Source organism: Paralichthys olivaceus, chromosome 18 (assembly GCF_024713975.1).
Source record: "Paralichthys olivaceus isolate ysfri-2021 chromosome 18, ASM2471397v2, whole genome shotgun sequence".
NCBI lineage: Eukaryota > Metazoa > Chordata > Actinopteri > Pleuronectiformes > Paralichthyidae > Paralichthys > Paralichthys olivaceus.
This window is the reverse complement of record NC_091110.1, coordinates 19,475,905-19,497,729: the sequence shown is the minus strand read 5'-3', so window position 1 is coordinate 19,497,729 and position 21,825 is coordinate 19,475,905. Positions and strand designations below refer to the sequence as shown.

General features: G+C 43.5%; 1 protein-coding gene across 1 annotated transcript; it reads left to right on the top strand.

Moving 5' to 3' along the window:
- Window positions 1-645: 645 nt before the first annotated feature.
- On the top strand, window positions 646-18,390 carry atp8b1 (ATPase phospholipid transporting 8B1). Its single transcript, XM_069513654.1, has 30 exons — window positions 646-857; window positions 6,285-6,469; window positions 6,693-6,790; window positions 7,961-8,074; window positions 8,161-8,259; window positions 8,376-8,437; window positions 8,589-8,661; window positions 8,870-8,940; window positions 9,382-9,464; window positions 9,866-10,024; window positions 10,343-10,431; window positions 10,607-10,797; window positions 10,936-11,020; window positions 11,537-11,660; window positions 12,038-12,081; window positions 12,637-12,793; window positions 12,885-13,073; window positions 13,267-13,379; window positions 13,497-13,661; window positions 13,771-13,882; window positions 14,014-14,089; window positions 14,236-14,368; window positions 14,456-14,584; window positions 14,671-14,827; window positions 14,908-15,131; window positions 15,448-15,531; window positions 15,648-15,893; window positions 16,005-16,143; window positions 16,376-16,506; window positions 16,835-18,390. The coding sequence occupies exons 2-30, from the start codon at window positions 6,304-6,306 to the stop codon at window positions 17,066-17,068; spliced, it is 3,747 nt and encodes a 1,248-aa protein (XP_069369755.1). The 5' UTR covers window positions 646-857; window positions 6,285-6,303; the 3' UTR covers window positions 17,069-18,390.
- The last annotated feature ends 3,435 nt before the right edge of the window (window positions 18,391-21,825 follow it).

Here is a 21,825-nt window from a genome sequence, read left to right as displayed (position 1 = left end):
GGGGCTTCATTTTTCTTTGTCGTTCGGTTCCCGCAGTACAGATGCTCCCACGCACTTGAGCGCCCCCTCTGGAGGATGAAGGGGAAAACAATTAAATCACCATTTCTATAAAATAAAATCCACCAGCCCATAATCCCAAATCCATGAACAACATAAAATCCATCAATAAAATAAAACCAATGAATAAACATTTCCATAAATAACATAAAACCCCCAAATCCATCCATGAATACAATAAAAGAATCCATCCACAGAAATGTCCACGAGTAACATAGAATGAAATCCATAAATAAACCTATCAATAAATGAAATAAAACAATGCATCCACGTTTTAAGTAAAAGAAAAGAAAATCCACCTGTAAAGTATCCTGTTTAATGACGTGTGGACTTCATTCATGTTATATCTTTAAGTTTCAAGTTGTGGTGTCATAGCAACGTGTATTTATAATTTCATACATACATCTCAAATAAATGAGTTTTCAGTAAACGATCACGTGACTTCATCAAGCATTCAATTACCTACCTGTACCTGCGCGTCACGTGACCAGCGCACCTCCGCGCGGACTTCCGCAGTCGCAGCCTTCCCGGATGTCGCGTTGTTTTTAAACGGGCTCGTTACAGACGCGTGAAGCGTCGGGAGGAGTCAGAGGAGTCGGAGGAGTCGGACCGGTCCGGCAGGTTTCCAACGGGGCATAGCAGCTGAGGCAGCGGGGGAAGGAGGGCGGGGGAGCCGCTGGAGAATCGTCTGAAAGCAGGAAGGAGAAAGACAACATGGTGCGGTGAGCCAGCTCCCGAACACCGACTGACAACCAGGACTCTTCTTCTCCTTCTTCGAGAAAAACCGAAACATACGTCAGGTAAGAAACGTTAATTATCCAGGTGAACCTGAGAGAGAGAGAGAGACAGAGAGAGAGAGAAAGAAAGAAAGAAAGAAAGAGAGAGAGACTTAACCTGAACACACCTGGAGCAGGATCTGAGTTTCACCAGAGCTGCTCACCTCCTCTTTCATAATCTGTCCTTTTCAAATGTTCTGACATCTCGATGAAAACGTCTTGAAATACTTCTCTGCTCGTTTCTCTCCGGTGACAGGTTTGAGGAGGAAATGCTCGAAAGTCCCTCAAAATGTCTTCAGCTTGAGAACGAAGTGTTTAAAGGGTCTCAGACTTTGAGGGACTCGCAGAGGATGAGAAAATATCAGCATTTAAATGAGTTAAAAAAAAAAAAAACACCTGGAGGAGGATCTGAGTTTCACCTGAGCTGCTCCAAGACTCACCTCTCCTCTCATTTTCATTCTTGAATTCATGGCCTCAACCTTTTTATTTAATTTGTACATTGTGAGAATTCTGATCAGGACGTTAACACTGTTTTCTAATCCAAGAGTCTGAAAGGATCCTGTGAGTTTCTGTCTAATAATCTGTTCAAGTAAAGTCGTAGTGTTGAGGGTTCCACTCTTCTGTGTTGTAGACGAACCTGCAGAGGGAATAAAACAGCAAAGACACTAAATATGATGAAACTGAAGAACTAGTTTGTCTCATAGAAAAGTGAAGGTGGACGAAACAGTAAACACCTCTGAGTTAATTCAGATCAGTAGTAAAAGGCTTTAGCCTCCATTATGATCATCGAGTTAAATCAACGGCTCGTTAACTGGAGTGAAGCTGTGGGATTAATTGCCGGGCCGCTGCATTAAACTGTGTTGTTGAACCAGCTGTACCTAATAAACTGGCTACATGAAGTGATGACGAGTGTCTCGGCGTGATCGCCTCCTCCAGCTGAAATACTTCTGCAGTAACTTCGACCTTAACCTCTTCACTGAGTGGAAATCATTTAAATGTCACCAGAAAGAAAATGGTTGACGCAGTTTGACCGGAGTTTACGAATGTGTTCATGGTGCAAGTTCTTCAACATGAATGAATCTTTAATCTTCTTTAATCCTCCAATTTAAAACATATATTTCTCTCGTTTCGTCATAAATAACAAATCGAAACCAAATTTATCCCAAATTATTTTGCCTTATCCCTACTTTTTTTTTTTTTGGTTTAGTCCTTGTCCCATCTGCTAACATGGAGAGGGTGGGTTTAATGATCTATAATACAGCAGCCAGCCACCAGGGGGCAATCCAGAAGTTTTTTGATTGATGATTGATGGATATCTCCGATCAGATAAACCCGTGTGGATTCTCAGACACACCCTCTCCGCTGGTTGTTGTGTCTGAACACAAGCATCGAACAGAACTCCATGTTTTTCCATAAACAAGCAGAGAATCTCTTCTTCTGCAGACAAAATGTCTGAGTCCTTTGCTTAGGGAAATGTCTGCCTCCTCATGGAAATGGTCGACCTTGAGAACACTGACGGAGAATTTGAATCGTGACCTCGGCGGTCGATGGAGGGAAGGTTGAGCTGAGGTGAAGGCGTCGCTGCGGCTGTTTTAAATCTTCGCAGTGTTTTCCATACGGACGATATGGTTGATTTCCTGTCTGAAAGGCGTCGTCACGTCTTCGGTTGCATCGGTTTTGTTTTGCATGTTGCCGTGAGAGTGAGTGGGGGCGTGTTGATGGCGTTTCTAGAAGACACCGATGAAGATGTCCAGAGACGTCAGAAACTGAATTAATGTGGCGTCTCACTGCTGCCGAGATCTCTGTGTTGTCGTGAACGTGTCTGAGCGGAGAAGCTCTCGCTCTTATTCACGTCTAAAAGACAAACTCTGGAGAAAGTCTGCACCAAATCCTGCATGAACCTCTAACCAATGTGCAGGAGGTGCCTTGCTCGGGGGCTGTGGCAGTGTGGGGTGACATGTTGCGGTAGCAGCTGGTGTCTGAGAGAAATACTTCAGATCAATTGTTTTGTCTGTAAATCACAAATCCCTCTTGAAAGTCAGGATCATCCCAAGATCAACATCATCGATGTTGTTGTTGGAAACTGAACGAACAGGAAATACGAGGGGAAGTGTTCCCAGGGGGCGGGGCCTGAGTGGCACTGGCCTCGGCTGCAATGTGATTGGTCCCTGACCTCGTTGTTTGACTCTTGAGCGAAGAGTAAACATTACTACCTGAGTCATTTGTCTTATTTTTTTTTAAATATCATTAAAATCTCTTACTTCCCCAGTAAAACACAAGAAATGAACATTTTAAGTAGAAATAATTTGCTAAATGTGTTTTTACTCAAAGCTTTGGAGCCAATGGACAAAACAGACTTCACTGAATAAGGAATTGAAGTTGGATATTAAACATGTACTTGGCCGCTCGGTTCATCTGCCCGAGTTCATGCAAAGATTTCTAGAAGTTAAAACGTTCCTGAAGTAATTAACATTAAAGCAACATATTCTGTTGTGGAATAAAATAACGAATTATGTGACAGGCAACAGGACTGAAATGAGGATTAAGCTCAGCAGGAGCGTGGCAGATCATTTTCAGTTTCACTTTATTAAATCCAGTAGAGAACAGACCCCCACTGTTCTTTTATCTTCTTCCTGTTCGTCACAGACGTCGGCTCCAACACGTTCCCTCAGGTGCTGCAGATCTGGTCTCGCCCGACCTGGGAACTCGGCCACACACACAAATACTTTCAATATTTCCTCCGATTCTCATCCTGAGAAATATTTAAATCAAGTCAACTGACATTCACATGTTTGATCTCTGTACGCAGCTCACACGAGAAATTTGGTTCAAAGATTTTAAAATCTATATATATATATATAAATATTGTTCTGTGTGTTGAAACAGCTGCTAATGACTCTGATGATGTTGTTATCAAATCCTTAAGATAAAGATAATTCTAATTGAGGCGGATATTTTACAGTTCGACCATAAAGTTTAATATATATATTAATAATATATATTAGCTCCACGGCAAACTGCTGCTGATGTCTCTGGGAACGGCTCATATCGGCCAACCTCTAAAAAAATGCTATACAAATAGAGTTATTATTATAAAGGTGTGTATATATATTTATTTATATTTTTATAGAAGATAAATAAAGCACACGTGTGTTTTGAGAGCGTGTGGGTGATATGTTGTGATATTTTATGTTGAGTCTGTTTCATTAAAGTTTTTCTTTTTTACTTTTAGCCTCCTGAAGTGTATAATAATATAGTAATATTACAAAGTTAACAATATTACAGATATAATTCTTGATTTGAGTGACGCTTCGATCCGCACGAGGAGGAGAAATATAAGACTTTCTTTAGTTTTAGTTTTTCCCGGAGGCCTCGTCTCCTCTCTGAGAGCTGAACCTCCTCCCTCCTCTCAGGTTTCACTGCCGTCGCTCAGGTATGTTCTCCTCTGTGCCACTGCCTGAGCCCCTCCCCCTGCCCCCGCTCATTGTTGTTGCCAGAGCGACGCCCAGGCATTAAAACCTGTTCTCCGGGATGGGCGAACCTCGCTGCCCTGCTGCCGCCACCGCAGCTGAGCCTGTGATTGGTCAGCGGCAGAGCGGCGAGCGCCCTCAGGGGTGAAACATTTGCAGTTGTTTTTTTAAATGAGGCTGTTTACAGGCGCCGTGCACGTCTGGGGAAGTGTTGCACAATCGTGTTTTCAAACTAACTTATTAATTTACTTCAACACAACGAGCTTCCTGTATTTAACCCCTCCTATCAGTTCAGCTTCGTGGCTTCTCGTCTCCGGAGTCGGATCACATTACCTGAAGGGACTTTTGTGTTTTTGGATCCAGTATGTGACAAATACAAACACATTTTTTGAATGTGGTGAAAAGTATTTAAAAACGTCCAAACTGAGGTTTAACTGCAGGAACAGGAACTAAACTGGCACATAGAGGAATGAGCACATTAAATACACATATTATTACTATAATACACATTAAAGTATTCGGACTAAACCTCACATGATTAAATGTCTTGTTTTTCTTGTTAATCTTATGCCCTTTACACGCTGGATGTATTTTTAGTCTGCCTGGCGTTCCGGGCATACCTTCAGTGACGTCGAGTTTCTGAAGGAGAGTGTGAACGGATGCTGCTGTGACTCAGCTGATGTTATATTTAGTCTTTTTTTTTTTTTTTTTTAGGTGGGGTACTTTGTCCTACTGTCGGATGATAGCAGCGTAGCTCAAAAGACTCAGAGGAGGAAGAAACCTGATGTTCGAGTCTTCGACACGACTATTGATGTTTTTGAAGTTTGGAGGTTGATTGTGTCTGAATTAAAGACACGGACGTGCAAACCAGAAACACACAAGTCGTTTTTGGTTTTTAACTGAAGAAAGGCAGTTTGATTTTTATTTAAAAAACCTGCTGAGAGTTGATTTATTGTCGTTTATTTCTCTCTCTCTCTCTCTCTCTCTCTCTCTCTCATTCTTTCCCTCCCCCTCCTCACTGAGCCTTCATGTGCAGACTTGTGTGATCACCCAGAGCTCGTTCAGTCAAGCCACAGTTCCTTAAAACGTTTAACCCAGTCACACTGCTGCGGACATCCCTCCGCAAACACTGTCCGTGGTCAAATGATCCTCAGTATTTGTCTTCGTCTTCTAAAAGCTTGACGTAACGGAGAAGTACCACCAGAGATCGTGCAGGAAAGCAGCATAATGAGCCAATGATTTAAAGTTTACTGCGAATATGGATTAAGGTTGTGAGGGCGGAACATGGGTGTGTCTGACACATGACCACAGACACACAAAGCAACATGACGTGTTGTGGTCGACGTCCACAGGACAAACGTTTAGTTAATATAAATTCCTCACATTGAAATATCTTTCCAGACTTTATGCTTCCCCTCTGGTAAAGTGTAGATCTGCTGTCTGGCTCTTGAGTTTTTATTCTTTTCCTCTTCGGTGCAGTTTGAGGTGTGAATGTTCTTGGAAGCTGAACTAAAAAAAAAAAAAAACCTTATCAGCTGCTAATTGACTCCAAGTCATTAAACATTAAGCTGACGGGGAAATGCCAACTCAAACACCAGCAACTAACCAGGAGCGGTTAGCCGGATTTCCCATGAGACATCATGTTCATTACATCACTGGGGAGACGTGATTATTTAACAGTTTGAATCTCATTTGACTGGTGTGTTCTGGTGCGTCACAGGGATTCTCACTCATGTTGAGCTAAAACTTTAGTCGGACAGAGTTTGAATGTAGCGACACGTTAGTGTGTTGTGTTATTATGCAAATAGGTTTAGTCTTTCAGCAGAATTTCACAAACAGGACAGGTTTCCTCCTCACGGGGACACGGAGGAGACCGTGATGTAGATGTGACATGTATCTCTGAAGATTGAAGACTCTGTCCAAACCAACGTGTCGTGTGCTTCATGAGATTAACATCACGCGTGTATTTTGTCTTTCTCAGAGAAACCTGAGGTGCTAAGATGAGTCGGCGGCGTGTGGACTCCCAGGGGTCCCTGGGGCCTGACGATGAGGTCATGCCGTACAGTGACGACGAGACGGACGACGAATTAGACATTAGCTCCGAAGAAGAAGAAACCGAAGAAGCGCCAAGAGTCCCGCAGCCTCCGGTAGAAGTTAAACCGAGCGGTGAGTCGGTACAAATCTCAGATCTGGATGAGAGGATGGATATATCTGCTTTGTACTGTGTAGAGGGAAACACCTGGGGTGCACAGCTCAGCACAAAGGGAACAAACGTAGTTCCACCAGAAGAGATAGAAAATATGAATTATCACGCTCTGAGGTAAACTAAAGAACAATTACTCTTGTGTGTAGGAAACCCTGTGTTAAGAACGGAGCCTTTGTTTTTCAGAGATGAGTTGGAAGGTGAAAGCCAACGATCGACCTTACCACCACCTGCCGGAGTTCCAGAAAAAAGTTTTCCTGTGCATCAAGAAAAGCAAATACTCTGTAAGTTCACTTGGAAAAAAAAAAAAAAAACATACTATGGTGTTCAGCTGAGGCAGATTCATGAGTTTCTCCAACGCTGTGCGTCGGTGGTTAAAATAAGAAATGTGCTGATTGTTCATCGTATCAGTCGCAACAAGAAAAACTTGATCAAGACTCTTGTTGACCAAACCCTGAGCACCCGAGCACAGCGGACGCACCGTGAACAAGAACTAAGAGTTCGACTGTTCATCATCGTTAGATCAAATTTCATCTCTAAATCAATCAACCTGCACGATTTTTTATATTCACAATTTAAAACTCACCTTAGAGATGATTAGATAATCGTTTAACACTGAAATATAAACATGCTTTAAAAATGTCGGTGGTCTTCTGTGTCCGAAGGTTAATAAATCCTAAAGTAGGTGAAATAGACCCGTCCACGTCTTTGAGGGATTCGGCCGGATTAAAGTTTAATGTTGAACATTTCCTCAGAAGAAAAGTGAGTTATAACATTTGAGACGTTTCCCTGTGACGTCACTCTTTCTGCTGAGTCATTTCCATCAGGGCTCCCTGAGCTGCCGAAAGGTCGTGTTTAAATATGCTGCCACCTGTCAACGCTGCAGTTCTGCTGTTGTATGACGAGAGTTTTATTTGAGTCAGTGGAAGTTTTTATGTTTGTCTGTCCTGCCTGTGGAGTTAATGTGAAGTTCTCTGTGACCTGAAGCTTCAGCTCACCGCTCCAGTGCTCAAACTCTCCGGGGGGCCTCAGCCCGTGAAGGGATCACTGTTCGTTTTGTTTCTGGAGCTTTTGTGTTTTCTGAAACCCGATCGTCCCGTGAGGCCGACATGTATCTCACCAACATTAGACACCGTGAGAGCAAGTGGAACTGAAGCCAGATTATTAGAGCAACTTGAACTGTACATTTATGTGAGAGTCCTGCAATGATTGAGAGAAAAGCTCAAATTGCTCGTCCTTGTTTTTTCTGCAGATTTAGTTTTTTATTATCTCTAAGCAGACAGTGCCCCTCCCCCCTCTGTAAGAGTGTACTTTGTGCATGTGTCATTTTTAATTACTTCATACACATGCACACAGACGGCGGTGAAAACAATCCTCTGCTCCCAGGAACACCAGCGGGCAGGAGTAGCCGACGTCGTGCTAATCATTTCCGCCGCCGCGTGTTTCTCTTGCAGGGAAACGCGATCAAGACGTACAAGTACAACTTCTTCACCTTCCTGCCCCTGAACCTGTACGAGCAGTTCAAGCGAGCTGCCAACCTCTACTTCCTGGCTCTGCTCATCCTGCAGGTACCAAGAGAAACGTGCACGACCAAAGTTCTCGTCCACAGAAAAACACAGATGATCAAAAACCATCCTGTTTGTTTCTCTGTCAGATTATTCCAGACATCACCACTCTGCCCTGGTACACCACGCTGGTTCCTCTGGTGGTGGTGCTGGGAATTACCGCCATCAAAGACCTGGTGGACGACCTGGTAAGAATTCTACTTTGGAAAGACACACACACACACATTTCAATATAGTATGAAAGTTTACAGAGGAGTCAAGCTAACGTACGTTTCATGTGATGACATTAATTTTTGTTTCCCAGGCTCGGCATAGGATGGACAAGGAGATCAACAACAGGAAGAGCGAGGTCCTGCTGGACGGCAGGTTAGAACACGTTTAATATTCTGTCAGCTACGAGTTAAAAAAAAAACAGGAAGTTACCCATCGTTAAAAACTGATGCCGACGTTGTACTGTAAGAACCAGTCTTCAGTTTGTGTTCAGGAGACGACGGGAAAACGTTTTTCTCTTGTTCAGGTTTCAAGAGTCCAAGTGGAGGAACATTGAGGTCGGAGATGTGGTCCGTCTGAAGAAAAACGACTTTATTCCGGTACGATGATTCAGGGCGCATCTGTGAGACGGCACCTTTAACCGACTCACTGACGTTTTAATGTCAAGATTTAATAAGTTAGATAAAATAATCATAGCAGCCATTTTTTACGATGATTTAAGACGCGGAGGTTAATTTAAAGAATCATGTTGTTTACTGTGTTGATCAGTTTCACTTAATTAACATGTACGTGTTTCGTTGTCTCCAGGCCGACATCCTGTTGTTATCCAGCACCAACCCAAACAGCTTGTGTTACGTGGAAACGGCCGAACTCGACGGGTAAGAGTTAAATAGAAGAAAACCCCTAAAAGAGCCTGAGGGCAGTGACGTGATTGGAGCATGTGAACCTGCTCACTCTGGTTCGAGCTGTGATATTCTACAGCTGGAGATCTTTTTGTTTGATCAGTGGTTTTATTAAGTGTTCAGTCAACACTGATCAGAGGTAAGTGTGTAAAGAGCTTTTGAAAAGAGGAACGTCGGCCAAACTCGTCCTGTGACCGGCACCGTTCATTCTGAGGTGGAAACGCCTTTAAATTAAACACTCAGGACTCTGTTGTCGTTAATGGAACCAGCTCACAATGAGATCAAACATCGAGTTCACCTTTGTGAACTCATTTTGTTGATGATGAATTGATGAATCTGTCCAATGCAGGTTTTATAAACTTGAATTAAATTGTGGCTCTGGAGTCGTTTCAGTCTTTTGTGTTTTGGTCTTCACAGAGAAACCAACCTGAAGTTTAAGATGGGCCTCCGAGTGACGGATGAGAGGCTGCAGGAGGAACGTCAGCTCGCTGAGTTCAACGGTACGACTACAAGTTTATCTTCAGAAATGAAAAATTACTTTCTATTAGTCAGAATATAACATATATGTTTGTTTTTTTTATCCACGCCACAAATAAAGAACTTATTCTTTCGGTGCCAGTAAATAAAAAGAATTATCTCAGGTTCATTTTGATAAAGTTTGTAGTCACAGATAAGAATTAAGATTGAGTGTGTTTGCATTAGATGTGTGTTGAACTCGATAGCTTTTGACTCCAGGACTTTAAAACGTATCGAACGTTTTATACTGATGTTTATCTGTCAACACTTTGAACAGACTGTCATGAACTCAATTTCTTGTAGCTCCACTTATTCATGCTTCCCAGAGGATGAACCCTTGTCTTACTCTTTGACCACCTCCGTGTTGTTGTCGTCCCCGTCGTAGGTCTGATCGAGTGCGAGGAGCCGAACAACCGCCTGGACAAGTTCATCGGGACGATGCTGTGGCAGAGCGAGCGTTACCCACTGGACCTGGACAACATGCTGCTCCGCGGCTGCAAGCTCCGAAACACGGAGGAGTGTCACGGCCTGGTCATCTTCGCAGGTGTGTGTGTGTGTGTGTGTGTGTGTGTGTGTGTGTGTGTGTGTGTGTGTGTGTGTGTGTGTGTGTGTGTGTGTGTGTGTGTGTGTGTGTGTGTGTGTGTGTGTGTGTGTGTGTGTGTGTGTGTGTGTGTGTGTGTGTTTAGTTTGGTTTTAATATTTAATAAGTTCGTTTTGCTTTGTCGATGAAACGAGTCAACTGAGGACGTCGTGTTCGACTGGTTCATCTAATATTGTGGAAACGAAACAACATTAACTTCTCACTGGAACCGAATGTGACTACAGATAATTAGTGTTTCCACTGTTCTGTTTGTCGCTGAAGGCGGCGACACTAAAATCATGAGGAACGGAGGAAAGACGAGGTTCAAGAGAACGAAGATCGACGAGCTGATGAACTACATGGTTTATACAGTGAGTTAACCGGCAGTGGTTCAGTGTCATTAAGGTTACACACGTCGGTATTGATTCGTATTGTTTATTTGTTTATATCATAGTATTTCTATATCCTCGATCTCCATTTAAGAAATATAAAGATTTATTTCAGCGTGTGTGTGTGTGTGTGTGTGTGTGTGTCTGCACCCTGTAGATCTTCGCGCTGCTGATCCTGGCTGCGGCAGGTCTCGCCATCGGCCACAGCTTCTGGTACGAGGAGATCGGCATGAACGCGTGGTACCTGTACGACGGAAAGGACCAGAGCGCCTCCCACCGAGGCTTCCTCAGCTTCTGGGGTTACATCATCGTCCTCAACACCATGGTGCCCATCTCTCTTTACGTCAGGTCGGTTAAAAAAAACAAAACACTCATCTCGGTTTTCAACAATCAACGATACAAAGATGTTGTGAGATTCAGCAGGAGCTTCGCCTCCAGTGAGACACGGTCAGAATAACTGGTGCTGTGTGTTTGCTCTGTGTTCAGTGTGGAGGTGATTCGTCTGGGTCAGAGTAAATTCATCAACTGGGACCTGCAGATGTATTTCTCGGAGAAGGACACTCCAGCTAAGGTGCGTCACCACTGAGGACACGTTTTATTTTCACTGTCGACAAGATTCTGTGACGTGTTAATATAATGAAATAACCGACAACAGATAATTAATTGTTGTTAAAACCAGGAAAATCCACACAAATCATGAATAACAATGTTTTTTTTAATGAACGTCTCAGAACGTCTTACACAAAATAACTTCAATTAAAAATCCAATTACAAGCTTTTTGTAATGTGTCATGACAAACGAGTGAGACGACGACGTGCTGCTGTAATTCTGAACCTTGAGTTGCTGTTTAGTCAAATTGAAGATTTTTATTTTCACACAATTGTGACATTGTGTGAAAAACCTTTGCTGTGAAGCTCCTTTGTAAAAGATGAATCTGGGAAATACATCAAGTAATTAAGTCGTAAAGACAGAACAATGATAGTAATGAGGTAAAAACCTGTATTAATAAAATATACAGAGAGAAATGTAATCAGACAAAAAAAAAAAATCTGAACTCTCATTAAATCCGTTGTGGTTCCTGTGCAGGCTCGAACCACCACCCTGAACGAGCAGCTCGGTCAGATCGAGTACATCTTCTCCGACAAGACGGGAACTCTGACACAGAACGTCATGCAGTTCAAGAAGTGCACCATCGCCGGACGCAGTTACGGTACTGACCTGGCCGGCGTCTTCTCACACTGACGTGCAAACCACTGTTACACATTTCAAATACCCTGTTGTACATTTCAGATACCCTGTTGTACATTTCAAATACCCTGTTGTACATTTCAAATACCCTGTTGTGCTTTTAAACCTGTGATAAAAGATGCAGTACAAAGGCTTGGACACAGATTGCGTTGCTGCAGGAAGTAGAGTTGTGTATTTACCGTGTGTCGCCGCCGTGTTATCAGAAACTTGCAGAATGAGCCTTTAATGACGCTGCTGGGGAAACTTCACTGTCGCAGGTGGAATGAAGATAAGAGCAGAACAAAGACCTGTGGTCAGGAGAGTTTGTCTCATCAAGTTTTTCCACTCTCGTCTCCTCAGGGGCTCCGACCACAGCGGAAGGAGTGACGCTGGACCGAGGACGGGTAAAATACCAAACACACTGATTTAGAGTTTCACAATAAAATGACCGACATGCGACTAAAAGTTAGTTTGAGCTTCATTTGTGGGAAAACAAATTATTTTAGTTGATATAACTGGTTTTATTTTATTTGAGACAAATACTACACAGTCGTACTATGTACTACATGTACTGATGCTACTGTACTAGTTTACTACGTACATGTATAGTATACTATAATGATACTAGTAATACTATACTAGTATATAATAGTAGTTTAGCATAAAATATACATACACAACATATATATTTTATTACTAGTATATTGCACTAGTAGTATATATTCTATAGACTAGTATTTAGTATGTAGTAGTATTGTGTTTCTACACAGTATATATATTACACATATTTATTTATAGTTTAAATACATATACATTTATTCAACCACATGTGTATTTCAGGAATATTTTGGTGAAGACAGAAGCAGCAAACACATAATAAATGTATTACAACAGAACAAACACTGATCAGTTCACGACTCGGCTGAGGAATAACACCTGACTGTCCCGTCTCTCGTCAGCCGGTCGACTGGAGCTGGAATCGTCTCGCTGACAAAAAGTTCCAGTTCATGGATCACTCGCTCGTCGCTGTCGTCCGATCCGGGAAAGACAAAGACGCGTCGGAGTTCTTCAAGCTGCTCTCGCTCTGCCACACCGTCATGGTGGAGCACAAAGACGGTACCTGACCCGGGCTGTGACTCAGTCAACCGTGCAAGTTGTATTCATTTCAAAATGAATCAGCAGGTAATGACCTCCATCCCTCTCTCAGATGAGCTGGTGTACCAGGCTGCGTCTCCTGACGAGGGCGCTCTGGTGACAGCCGCCAGGAACTTTGGCTTCGTGTTCCTGTCCCGTACCCAGGACACCATCACCATCAGGGAGATGGATCAGGAGACGACGTACGAGATGTTGGCGCTGCTCGACTTTAACTCCGACCGCAAGCGCATGTCCATCATCTGTAAGAGAACGATCGTGCACACACACACACACACACACACACACACACACACACACACACACACACACACACACAGTTCCAGTTTTGTTTACGTGGAAATAATCTCATTTCTCTGATTTCAGCTTCTTAAATGTGAATGTTTTCCAGTTTACTTCTCTAATGACAATAAAATATCTTTCTTTCTGTCTCACAGTGAAGTTTCCCGATGGACGTATTCGTCTCTACTGTAAAGGAGCGGACACGGTGATTTATGAGCGACTCTCCCCGAACACCAGACACAAGGAGAGCAGCCAGACCGCTCTGGATGTGAGTTCACTCTGTCCTCATTTAGACCGATGGGTTTCACTGCTGCAGGATGTTTGTGGAGCAGCAGACGTGTAGAAACGTTAACACGCGTGTATGTGCGTGTGCTTCTCGTTGCAGATCTTCGCCAACGAGACCTTGCGGACGCTGTGCCTGTGTTACAAAGACATCAGCGCGGCAGAGTATGAAGCCTGGTCCAGGAAACACAAAGAAGCCCAGGTTTCCATGAGCGACCGAGACGCCGCCCTCGACCACGTGTACGAGCAAATCGAGAGCAACCTCATGGTGAGAGGAAAATACAGAATGAACTTAAATCTTTGAGGAAAAAGCCTTGAACGTTAAATGGGAACTTAAAAAACAAAGAAAATTAATTTTTTTGTTTTCAACTTTAAAGTTGATTGGGGCGACGGCCATTGAGGACAAGCTACAGGAAGGAGTTCCTGAGACCATCGCCTTACTGGCCAAGGCCGACATCAAGATCTGGGTCCTGACCGGCGATAAGAAAGGTAACGACAACATGCGACACCAGAGGAGGGTCCGACTGGAATTATATTCCCAAGATGCAACAAGAAGCAATAGAGCTACTTGTATAAAAGTAAAACTGAAAATACTGATGTTTTTAACCTTTTTCCTCCAGAAACGGCAGAAAACATCGGATATTCTTGTTCACTTCTGACAGACGACATGCAGATCCACTACGGAGAAGACGTCAAGTGAGTCGATTCAGAACGACACAACTTTAACAGAAACTTTAAAAAGCATTAGGACCAAAGTTTGCCTCTTCCCGCTCCTGGTTTAATTGCCTCACCCTCAGCAGCGTCCGAGGATCTCTGTTATTTATGAATTCCTCTGTTTCCAGTGAGAAGCTGACGATTCGTCAGGCCAACAGGAGGAACCAGCCCACAACTTCCCGTCTCAACAAAAAGAAAACTCCAGAGCCTTTCTTCCCCGAGCCGAGGAAGAACGCTCTGATCATCACCGGAGGGTGGCTGGTGAGGTCCCTTCAAAGCTCGTTCTCATGTTCTCATCAGCCGACATCGTGGATCGGACTGATCTCTTGTGTTTTTTCACTTTCTTAGAACGAGATTCTGTACGAGAAGAAGAAGAAACGCCGCCGTCTGCGTCTCCGTCGTCTTGGAAAGCGGTCGGCTCCCAGCAACCCTCAGGACGGACAGCCCAACAACGACTTGGAGAAAGAGATGAGACAAGTACAGATCGACTCAGCTCCGAACGTAGAACGTGTTGTAAATGTTGAATATACGATGGAAACGATAACGAACGTGTTTGTCTGTAGATTGACTTTGTGGACATGGCCTGTGAGTGTGAAGCCGTCATCTGCTGTCGCGTGACGCCGAAGCAGAAAGCCAACGTGGTGAGTTTGGTGAAGAAGTACAAGAAGGCCGTGACGTTGTCGATCGGAGACGGAGCCAACGACGTCAACATGATCAAGAGTAAGAGCAGGACTGAATCTGTCCTTTGTCCTGAATGTTCCATGAATCTTCTCTAACCTCTCTGCTCATCGTCCGTCCAGCTGCAGACATCGGTGTCGGCATCAGCGGTCAGGAGGGGATGCAGGCCGTCATGTCCAGCGACTACGCTTTTGCGCAGTTCCGTTACCTGGAGCGCCTCCTGCTGGTGCACGGGCGCTGGTCCTACATCCGAATGTGCAAATTCCTGCGTTTCTTCTTCTTCAAGAACTTCGCCTTCACCCTGGTTCACTTCTGGTACTCGTTCTTCAGCGGATACTCGGCTCAGGTCAGCGGCGTAACGTAAACATCGTCGTCATATGAATGTGTTTGACGTAGAAGTCCAGTCCAGCGTGTAAACATTCATCATAATTCAGTATCTAAAAGTTGGTAGAATGAAAAGTTGGTAGAATGAAAATTTGACGGGATTTGGTCCAGGAAACAGACCAAAACAAAGCAATTGTCATATCGGAAAAGAAATGAGATTATCAATAAATAAAACAGTTGCCGTTCGGACGGCCCAATCTGGTTTTATATCTGCTCCCATCATGCATCATGTTTACACGCACCACTGGAGACACTGATATCTGTTGTTGTGTCTGCAGATCGCCTACGAAGATTGGTTCATCACGCTCTACAATCTGTGCTACAGCAGTTTACCCGTTCTACTCGTCGGACTTCTCGATCAGGTAAAAACAAACAATCATTTGCTCTTTGTTTTTTTACTCTGAGAATTCATTGTAATACAAGAAAAAGCAGAACTCAGAACTTCCTCCTCCTCCTCCTTCTTCTTCTTCTTCTGCAGGATGTTAACGACAAACTCAGCCTGAAATTCCCGAAGCTCTACCTGCCCGGCCAGCAGGGGTCGATGTTCAACTACAAGAACTTCTTCATCAGCTTGTTCCACGGCATCTTCGTCTCGCTCGTCATCTTCTTCATCCCGTACGGGGCCTTCCTGCAGACCATGGGGCAGGACGGAGAAGCCCCCTCTGACTACCAGTCCTTCGCCGTCGTCACCGCCTCGTCGCTGATTTTCACCGTCAACCTGCAGGTGAGTCACATCGTGTTCACGTCCTTAATTCTCCTTTTAATCAGAAAGAAGACGCACGATACTGTCCGTCAAAAAGACACATCGCTGACTTCCACCTCTTGTTTTCGTCAGATGTCTCTCGATACCTCGTACTGGACCTTCGTCAACTGTTTCGCAGTTCTGGGCAGCATCGCCATTTACTTCGGCATCACGTTCGACAGCCACAGTGCAGGGATTCACGTCATCTTCCCGTCAGTGTTCACCTTCACCGGTCAGTCAACCAACATCCAAACTGTCTGTTTTTCCCCTCAGAGCAGGTGGAGTTACCTCATCACAGTTTCAAGTTGATTGGTCGAGCTCGGCCACACAGAAGTTACATATCTGCAAGTTTGATCCCAACTTAAAAACCCATAATCCAACCATCAGTCTGAGAGAAATAAATAGTGGAACCTAAGCCACACCTTCACTCCTCTGTTGACATGTCAGTATTTTACGTTTTGCAGGCGTAGCATCAAACGCCCTGCGTCAGCCTTACCTGTGGTTAACCATCATCCTGACTGTGGGCATCAGTCTGCTGCCCGTCATCTGCATCCAGTTCCTCCATAAAACCATCTGGCCGTCTGTCGGAGACAAGGTGAGACCTGCAGGGAGTCACTGGTTTGATTCCCGGCCGGTGGCACCATTTGGGGCTTCGCTCCCTTACTCTCTCACCTAGTTTCCCGCCTTGTCTGCACCGAATGATTCGAAATTAAAGCAAAATTTAAAACAAATACTTTTATATTTTCCTATTCATGTTCATGACTGGAACTTTTTTATGTTTGTCAAGAATACCGACGTGGTTAAAAGCCACAAAGGTTTAAGTTTAATCAAATCGAAGTAAAACTGTTTGATGAACAAACTTTGATTTAGAATCCTGTAAAAACTCCAATTTAACTTGAGTTTTTTTTCCCATCATCCACCAGGTCCACAGAAACAGGAAGAAGTACGAGATGGAGATGTTGGCGGAGGAGAAGAAAAAGCCGCCGGCATTCCAGCGTGGCCGACGTTCCCGTCGCTCTGCCTACGCCTTCTCTCACTCCCGGGGATACGCCGACCTCATCTCTTCGGGGCGAAGCATTCGGCGGCGACCACCAACCAGGGCCGGACCCCAGGAAAGTATCAGGGAGTTTCCACAAAGAGAGGCTGAAAACATCTGAGGAGCGGAAGAGACGGAGCAAAGCGACGGAGGAGGGTTGTAAATATTTGGGACCTTCATTTTATCTGTGGAGTCAGAAACAACAGCCTGATCCGAGTGTCATCTTCAATTCCTCCCTCAGGAAACTCGAGCACTTTATGAAGGGATGAAACAAACGTTGCCGCCTCCTAAGGTTGCTCAACTTTTAGAAACCAAAGCGGGAGCTTCTTTACCAAGAATCTTTAAGTGTGTGACCTCGACTCCACTGCCTCCAGTTCCTCGTCTATGCACAGACGCTCTGTTAAAACGCAACAGAAAAGAAAAGCTCACCGAAGAGACGACCGCCGTTCACGGGGGGTTCAAGTCGTGCAGTTGACTGTGTGACTGACAATGTTGTTTAACTCAGGATTTTTAAAATCAGAGCCTTGTTTTTAGTCCGTTTTTGTCCGTGGAGACGCTGCGATACTTTTAAACGTTCAGTTTTAGCCCTGATGTCTGCACAACACTTGATCTGATGGTGTTTTATTAAAATTATCAAAATATTCCAGTTAATTTGTTCGTTAGTCTCAACAACGTTAAAGACAACGGGCTAAAGCTCAACATGTCAAAGTATCTTCTTTTAATGTTTTATTATAAACAATGGTGGGACGTTATTATACCAGGCTATGCAGATGTTATAAAGTGTCTTAACTTAAAATTAAATTGTGAATAGTGATGTTTTCTCTTTAGAAGGGTCTTTACAGATGTGGACTTCAGCCTTAAAATCTTTAGACGTGCCTCCGTCAAAGCTGCATCTTCTTCATGTTTGTTCTCCAAACGCCACGTTTTTGTGTTGTAAACAAACACCAGCACTCGTTTGGCATCTCCCCCCCCCCCCCCCCCACACCAGTGTCTCCACCTCTTCTCAGTTTGTACATTTAAGTGCTTCTTACTTCTAAAGGGGGAAGTTGGTTTATCTTTTTATAAACATTGGTTCTTTTGTTTTGTCTCCTCAGAAATAAACCACACGTTAGTAGGTCTTTGGGATAACTTTATGTGTGTGTGTGTCACACTGGTTGTTTACAATGCACCCGAGAAGTCATATGTCATTTGTGTGTGTGTGTGTGTGTGTGTTGTTTTCTTATCTGCTCAACAGTGCGAAGCCAAACCTGACACACAGCTGTTCTGTTGCTGTATTTCCCTCATGCTAGTGTTACTGTACGCAGACGATGTCTTTTTATTACTGAATGAATGGAGGCAGCGCTCGACGCTGTCGATTGAACCAGCAGCAGCTCGGTCTCTGTCACGCCACTGTATTTTATGTGGTTGTTAATAAAAGCCGAGGGCACATTTAGCAATCTGAAATGAGTTTTTCATTTTATTGTGGTGACGGATTCATCTTGTTCTATGTCTGATCTGCAAAATAAAAGCGTCTGTCATGACTCTGACCAGGTGAAATCTAAATATTCTAGATCACGCCATCGCAGATATTAATGAAAACTGACGTGCTGCTTAGTTCACATAGGAAACTTATGTAAACAAAATGTCGGATCCTAATTAAAGTAAATATCTGACCGGTCATATCTTCTTTAATTGATATCACAGAGAGAGAAACGGTTTTCGTATCGTTTTAATTTAACGAGGACGATTAGTCCATGAACTTATTTAACCCCTCACCCGACACAGAGTGACTCTAATTACAGAAAATAAAAACTTTATCGTTTCCGTCTCTCGATGATGACATCAGGTCAGGTGGGGACAGGTGACGTCACAGTCATGACAGTTGACCGAGGGGATTTGACGTCATCAGCCGGAGGGAGGATTTTAAACTCCGGAGAACTTCCGTCAGAAAGAACTACGTCAGAACTACCGACAGAACTAACTACCGACAGTCAGAGGACATTAAATTCATCTTCACTCGTTTGGCTTCATGAATCCGGAGGAGGATGCTAACGAGGCTAACAGCTACATGTTCTCCTGCCGGTCACCACCGGAGCTCCACACCGACCAGACCCGGGACAGACCCGGGAGAGACCCGGGACAGACCCGGGAGAGACCCGGGAGAGACCCGGAACACACCTGGATGGTAGGTTAGCAGGTTAGCAGGTTAGCGGTCCCACTTTTTTTAGCTATTTCTTTATTCCTGTGACTTTTAGCCGAAACAATCTCAGCTAACTTTATTATTTAGTTAACGAACAGTAGTTCAAGTTGTTTTTAGCTGTTTGAACCGTTCGTCCTGTGTTTTATATGAACATTTATCAATATTCATATTTAATGTTCTTTTCATTAGCCTCCATGTCATGTGACCCACTGACTACAGACAGATACCACATTATATCATTTATAATTAAATAGGACACAACTCGAGTTGGTAGATTTCAGAGCTTCTTATATTTAATACATGCATTTTAATATTGAAATAATAAGATTTTATAGCTTCCACTGCCTCTGAATTCTATTATTACACTAGATAAAGATGATAAATCTCAATTTATTTCCATATAAATATGAAGTTTAGGTTTTTTTGAGTCTCCTATTATCTAATGTTTGTCTTACACACACACACACACACACACCAACACACCAACCAGAATCTACAGGAAACTCACAAAAAGACATTTCCACCTTGAGACAGAGGACAGGGCTACAGGAGTTTGGTGCATAAATCACAAACACATCAGTTAGTTTCATTTATGGATTATCAGGCTCAGAACTCACCTGACTTTATAAGCAGAAGAGCAAGCAGTACTGTCTTCAGCCTCAAGATGGCGCTGCAGGACTGTGTGTGTCTCTCTCAGAGTCATCTGCGGTGACGACAACTCTCATGGCACCAAAATATCTGAACAGTCCCACAGCTTCTTCTGACTGAGGGTTGTTCAACACCTTTTCTGCTTTCCTGTCCTCTTCTCCTTCCTCTCTTCTTGTTTGTCCTTCCTTCCTTTCATTACTTCCTTCCTTCCTTCCTTCCTTCCTTCCTCCGGATGAGTCAAAGCTTCACTAGACAAACCACGATTCTTAACACAAGCATCTTTTATTCATACCTGTAAACTTGCACGATCACTTTTATTCTGTAAACCATGAATATTTCCTTAGTCAAAGAATTTATCCAATCAGTATAATTTCAGCTTCAGGATCGTTTACATATAAATGTCAAGCTTCTATATCCTCATGTGAAATAAGATGATGTGTACACCACTTAAAAATGTAAAGTTTTATTATGTTATATTTCACACCTAATGTCTCTGGTTCTTTTAAACCAAACTCTTTATCGTTTGTTTGTTTAGTAAAGTTTATTTGAACTGATGTCAAGCTGCCAATCAAACTCTTGTGCGACGGAACAACCGGGCCGTGGTGCGACAAACTCAGATTTGAGTCTTCGTGCAAAATAAAACATCTAACTAAACGTACCCGGCCCCTTTAAACGTTTCACATCAATCAAAACATTTCAACAATGGGCTTTGCTCTGAAAATCAATCCTGTGTAACCGACACCAGACTCCAGTGGGACTGTAAAAGTTCAAATTTAGTTTGATTCATCCGTACAACCAATAAAATTACTCCTGTAACGCTGCTAACAGCATGTTAAATCATCTTTTTTTTGGCCGCTATCTCTCAGTCTCTCTGTCAAATCTGCATCAGTTCCACATCGGAGGCCCCCGGGCGGACTCAGATAATGCTCTCCATATTTACAGTGGCAGGAGGATTGGGAGGTTTTTGACTAGATCCCATTTGTGTGAACCTATTAGTGCTGAGCGCTCTGAGCTCCCTCTGATACGCCTCTGAGATTAGGGAATGGTATTACTGTAAGAGGATCGACTCGCCTCGAGGTGAGGGCCGAGCGAGCAGACAGAGAGGGAGGGAGAGAGAGAGAGAGGGAGGAACACACACAAAGACGTGCGCACACAGATAGGACCACACACTCCCAAGAAAAAAATCAGGAGCTGGCAGTGAGAGCGGGAAAGCTCTGATGATAGTATTTGATTTTATAATATAAAACACTGATGATATGATAACTCTATCGCCCCCCTAGTGGCTGAGTGTGTCTCGCTCATGTTGTGAGAGACCTTTCTTGAAAACTTTGTTGCTTGTGGTGACACAAAGGAAGACCCGTTATATAAACCCTTAACTTAAAGGTGAGGACAGGTTTTAGGGTTAGGGTAAGGTTTAGGTTAGATTGAAGTTAAGGGTTAAATAAAGATTAGGTTTAAGGGTTAGAGTTAACTTTGTTAATGTAAGGCTTCGTCTTTAATTTAGGATTTAGGGTATGGTTAAGGTTAGGTTTAGGTTCGGTCTAATTTAAGGGTCAGGACAAGATTTGGTTTAAGTTAAGCATTGGGGTAAGTTTAGGTTTAAGTTGAGGGTTAGGCGAAGGTTGACTTCAATTTTAACTTAAGGGTTAGGTTAAGGTTAGAGTGTAAATCAGTGTAAATCAGTGTCTGAAGTCATGGAGACGTGTGTGTGTGTGTGTGTGCATGAGAGTGAACCTGGGTCAGGAAGAGGAAGCTGGATGAGGAGGAAGACGCAGCCCTCCCCCCGGCAGAGAGAGAGCCTCGTCATAATTTATGACTTAAAAAGCATGAATTTTTCAGCGCACAGTGGCAGAGATGGCACTTCATGTTTACGACAATCATTTCCTTAGTGAATGATTCATGTGGATGTGGCGCTCATGAATCTTTCAGTGAACAAACAGAAACATTGATGCTCAGAGCTTTAAACTCCTTCATTCGTCGCCTCTTCATCAGCCGATTGGAGTCCGGGAACCGAACAAACTGCGATGTGAGCGTGGGAATAAAAATCCTAC

Bases quoted from the DNA above. Each gene is read 5' to 3' on its own strand.
- atp8b1 (XM_069513654.1), top strand. From the start codon at position 6,304: ATGAGTCGGCGGCGTGTGGACTCCCAGGGGTCCCTGGGGCCTGACGAT. The intron at 14,585-14,670 runs GTACAGATCGAC...GTTTGTCTGTAG, and splicing joins TGGAGAAAGAGATGAGACAA to ATTGACTTTGTGGACATGGC. The intron at 16,507-16,834 runs GTGAGACCTGCA...ATCATCCACCAG, and splicing joins GGCCGTCTGTCGGAGACAAG to GTCCACAGAAACAGGAAGAA.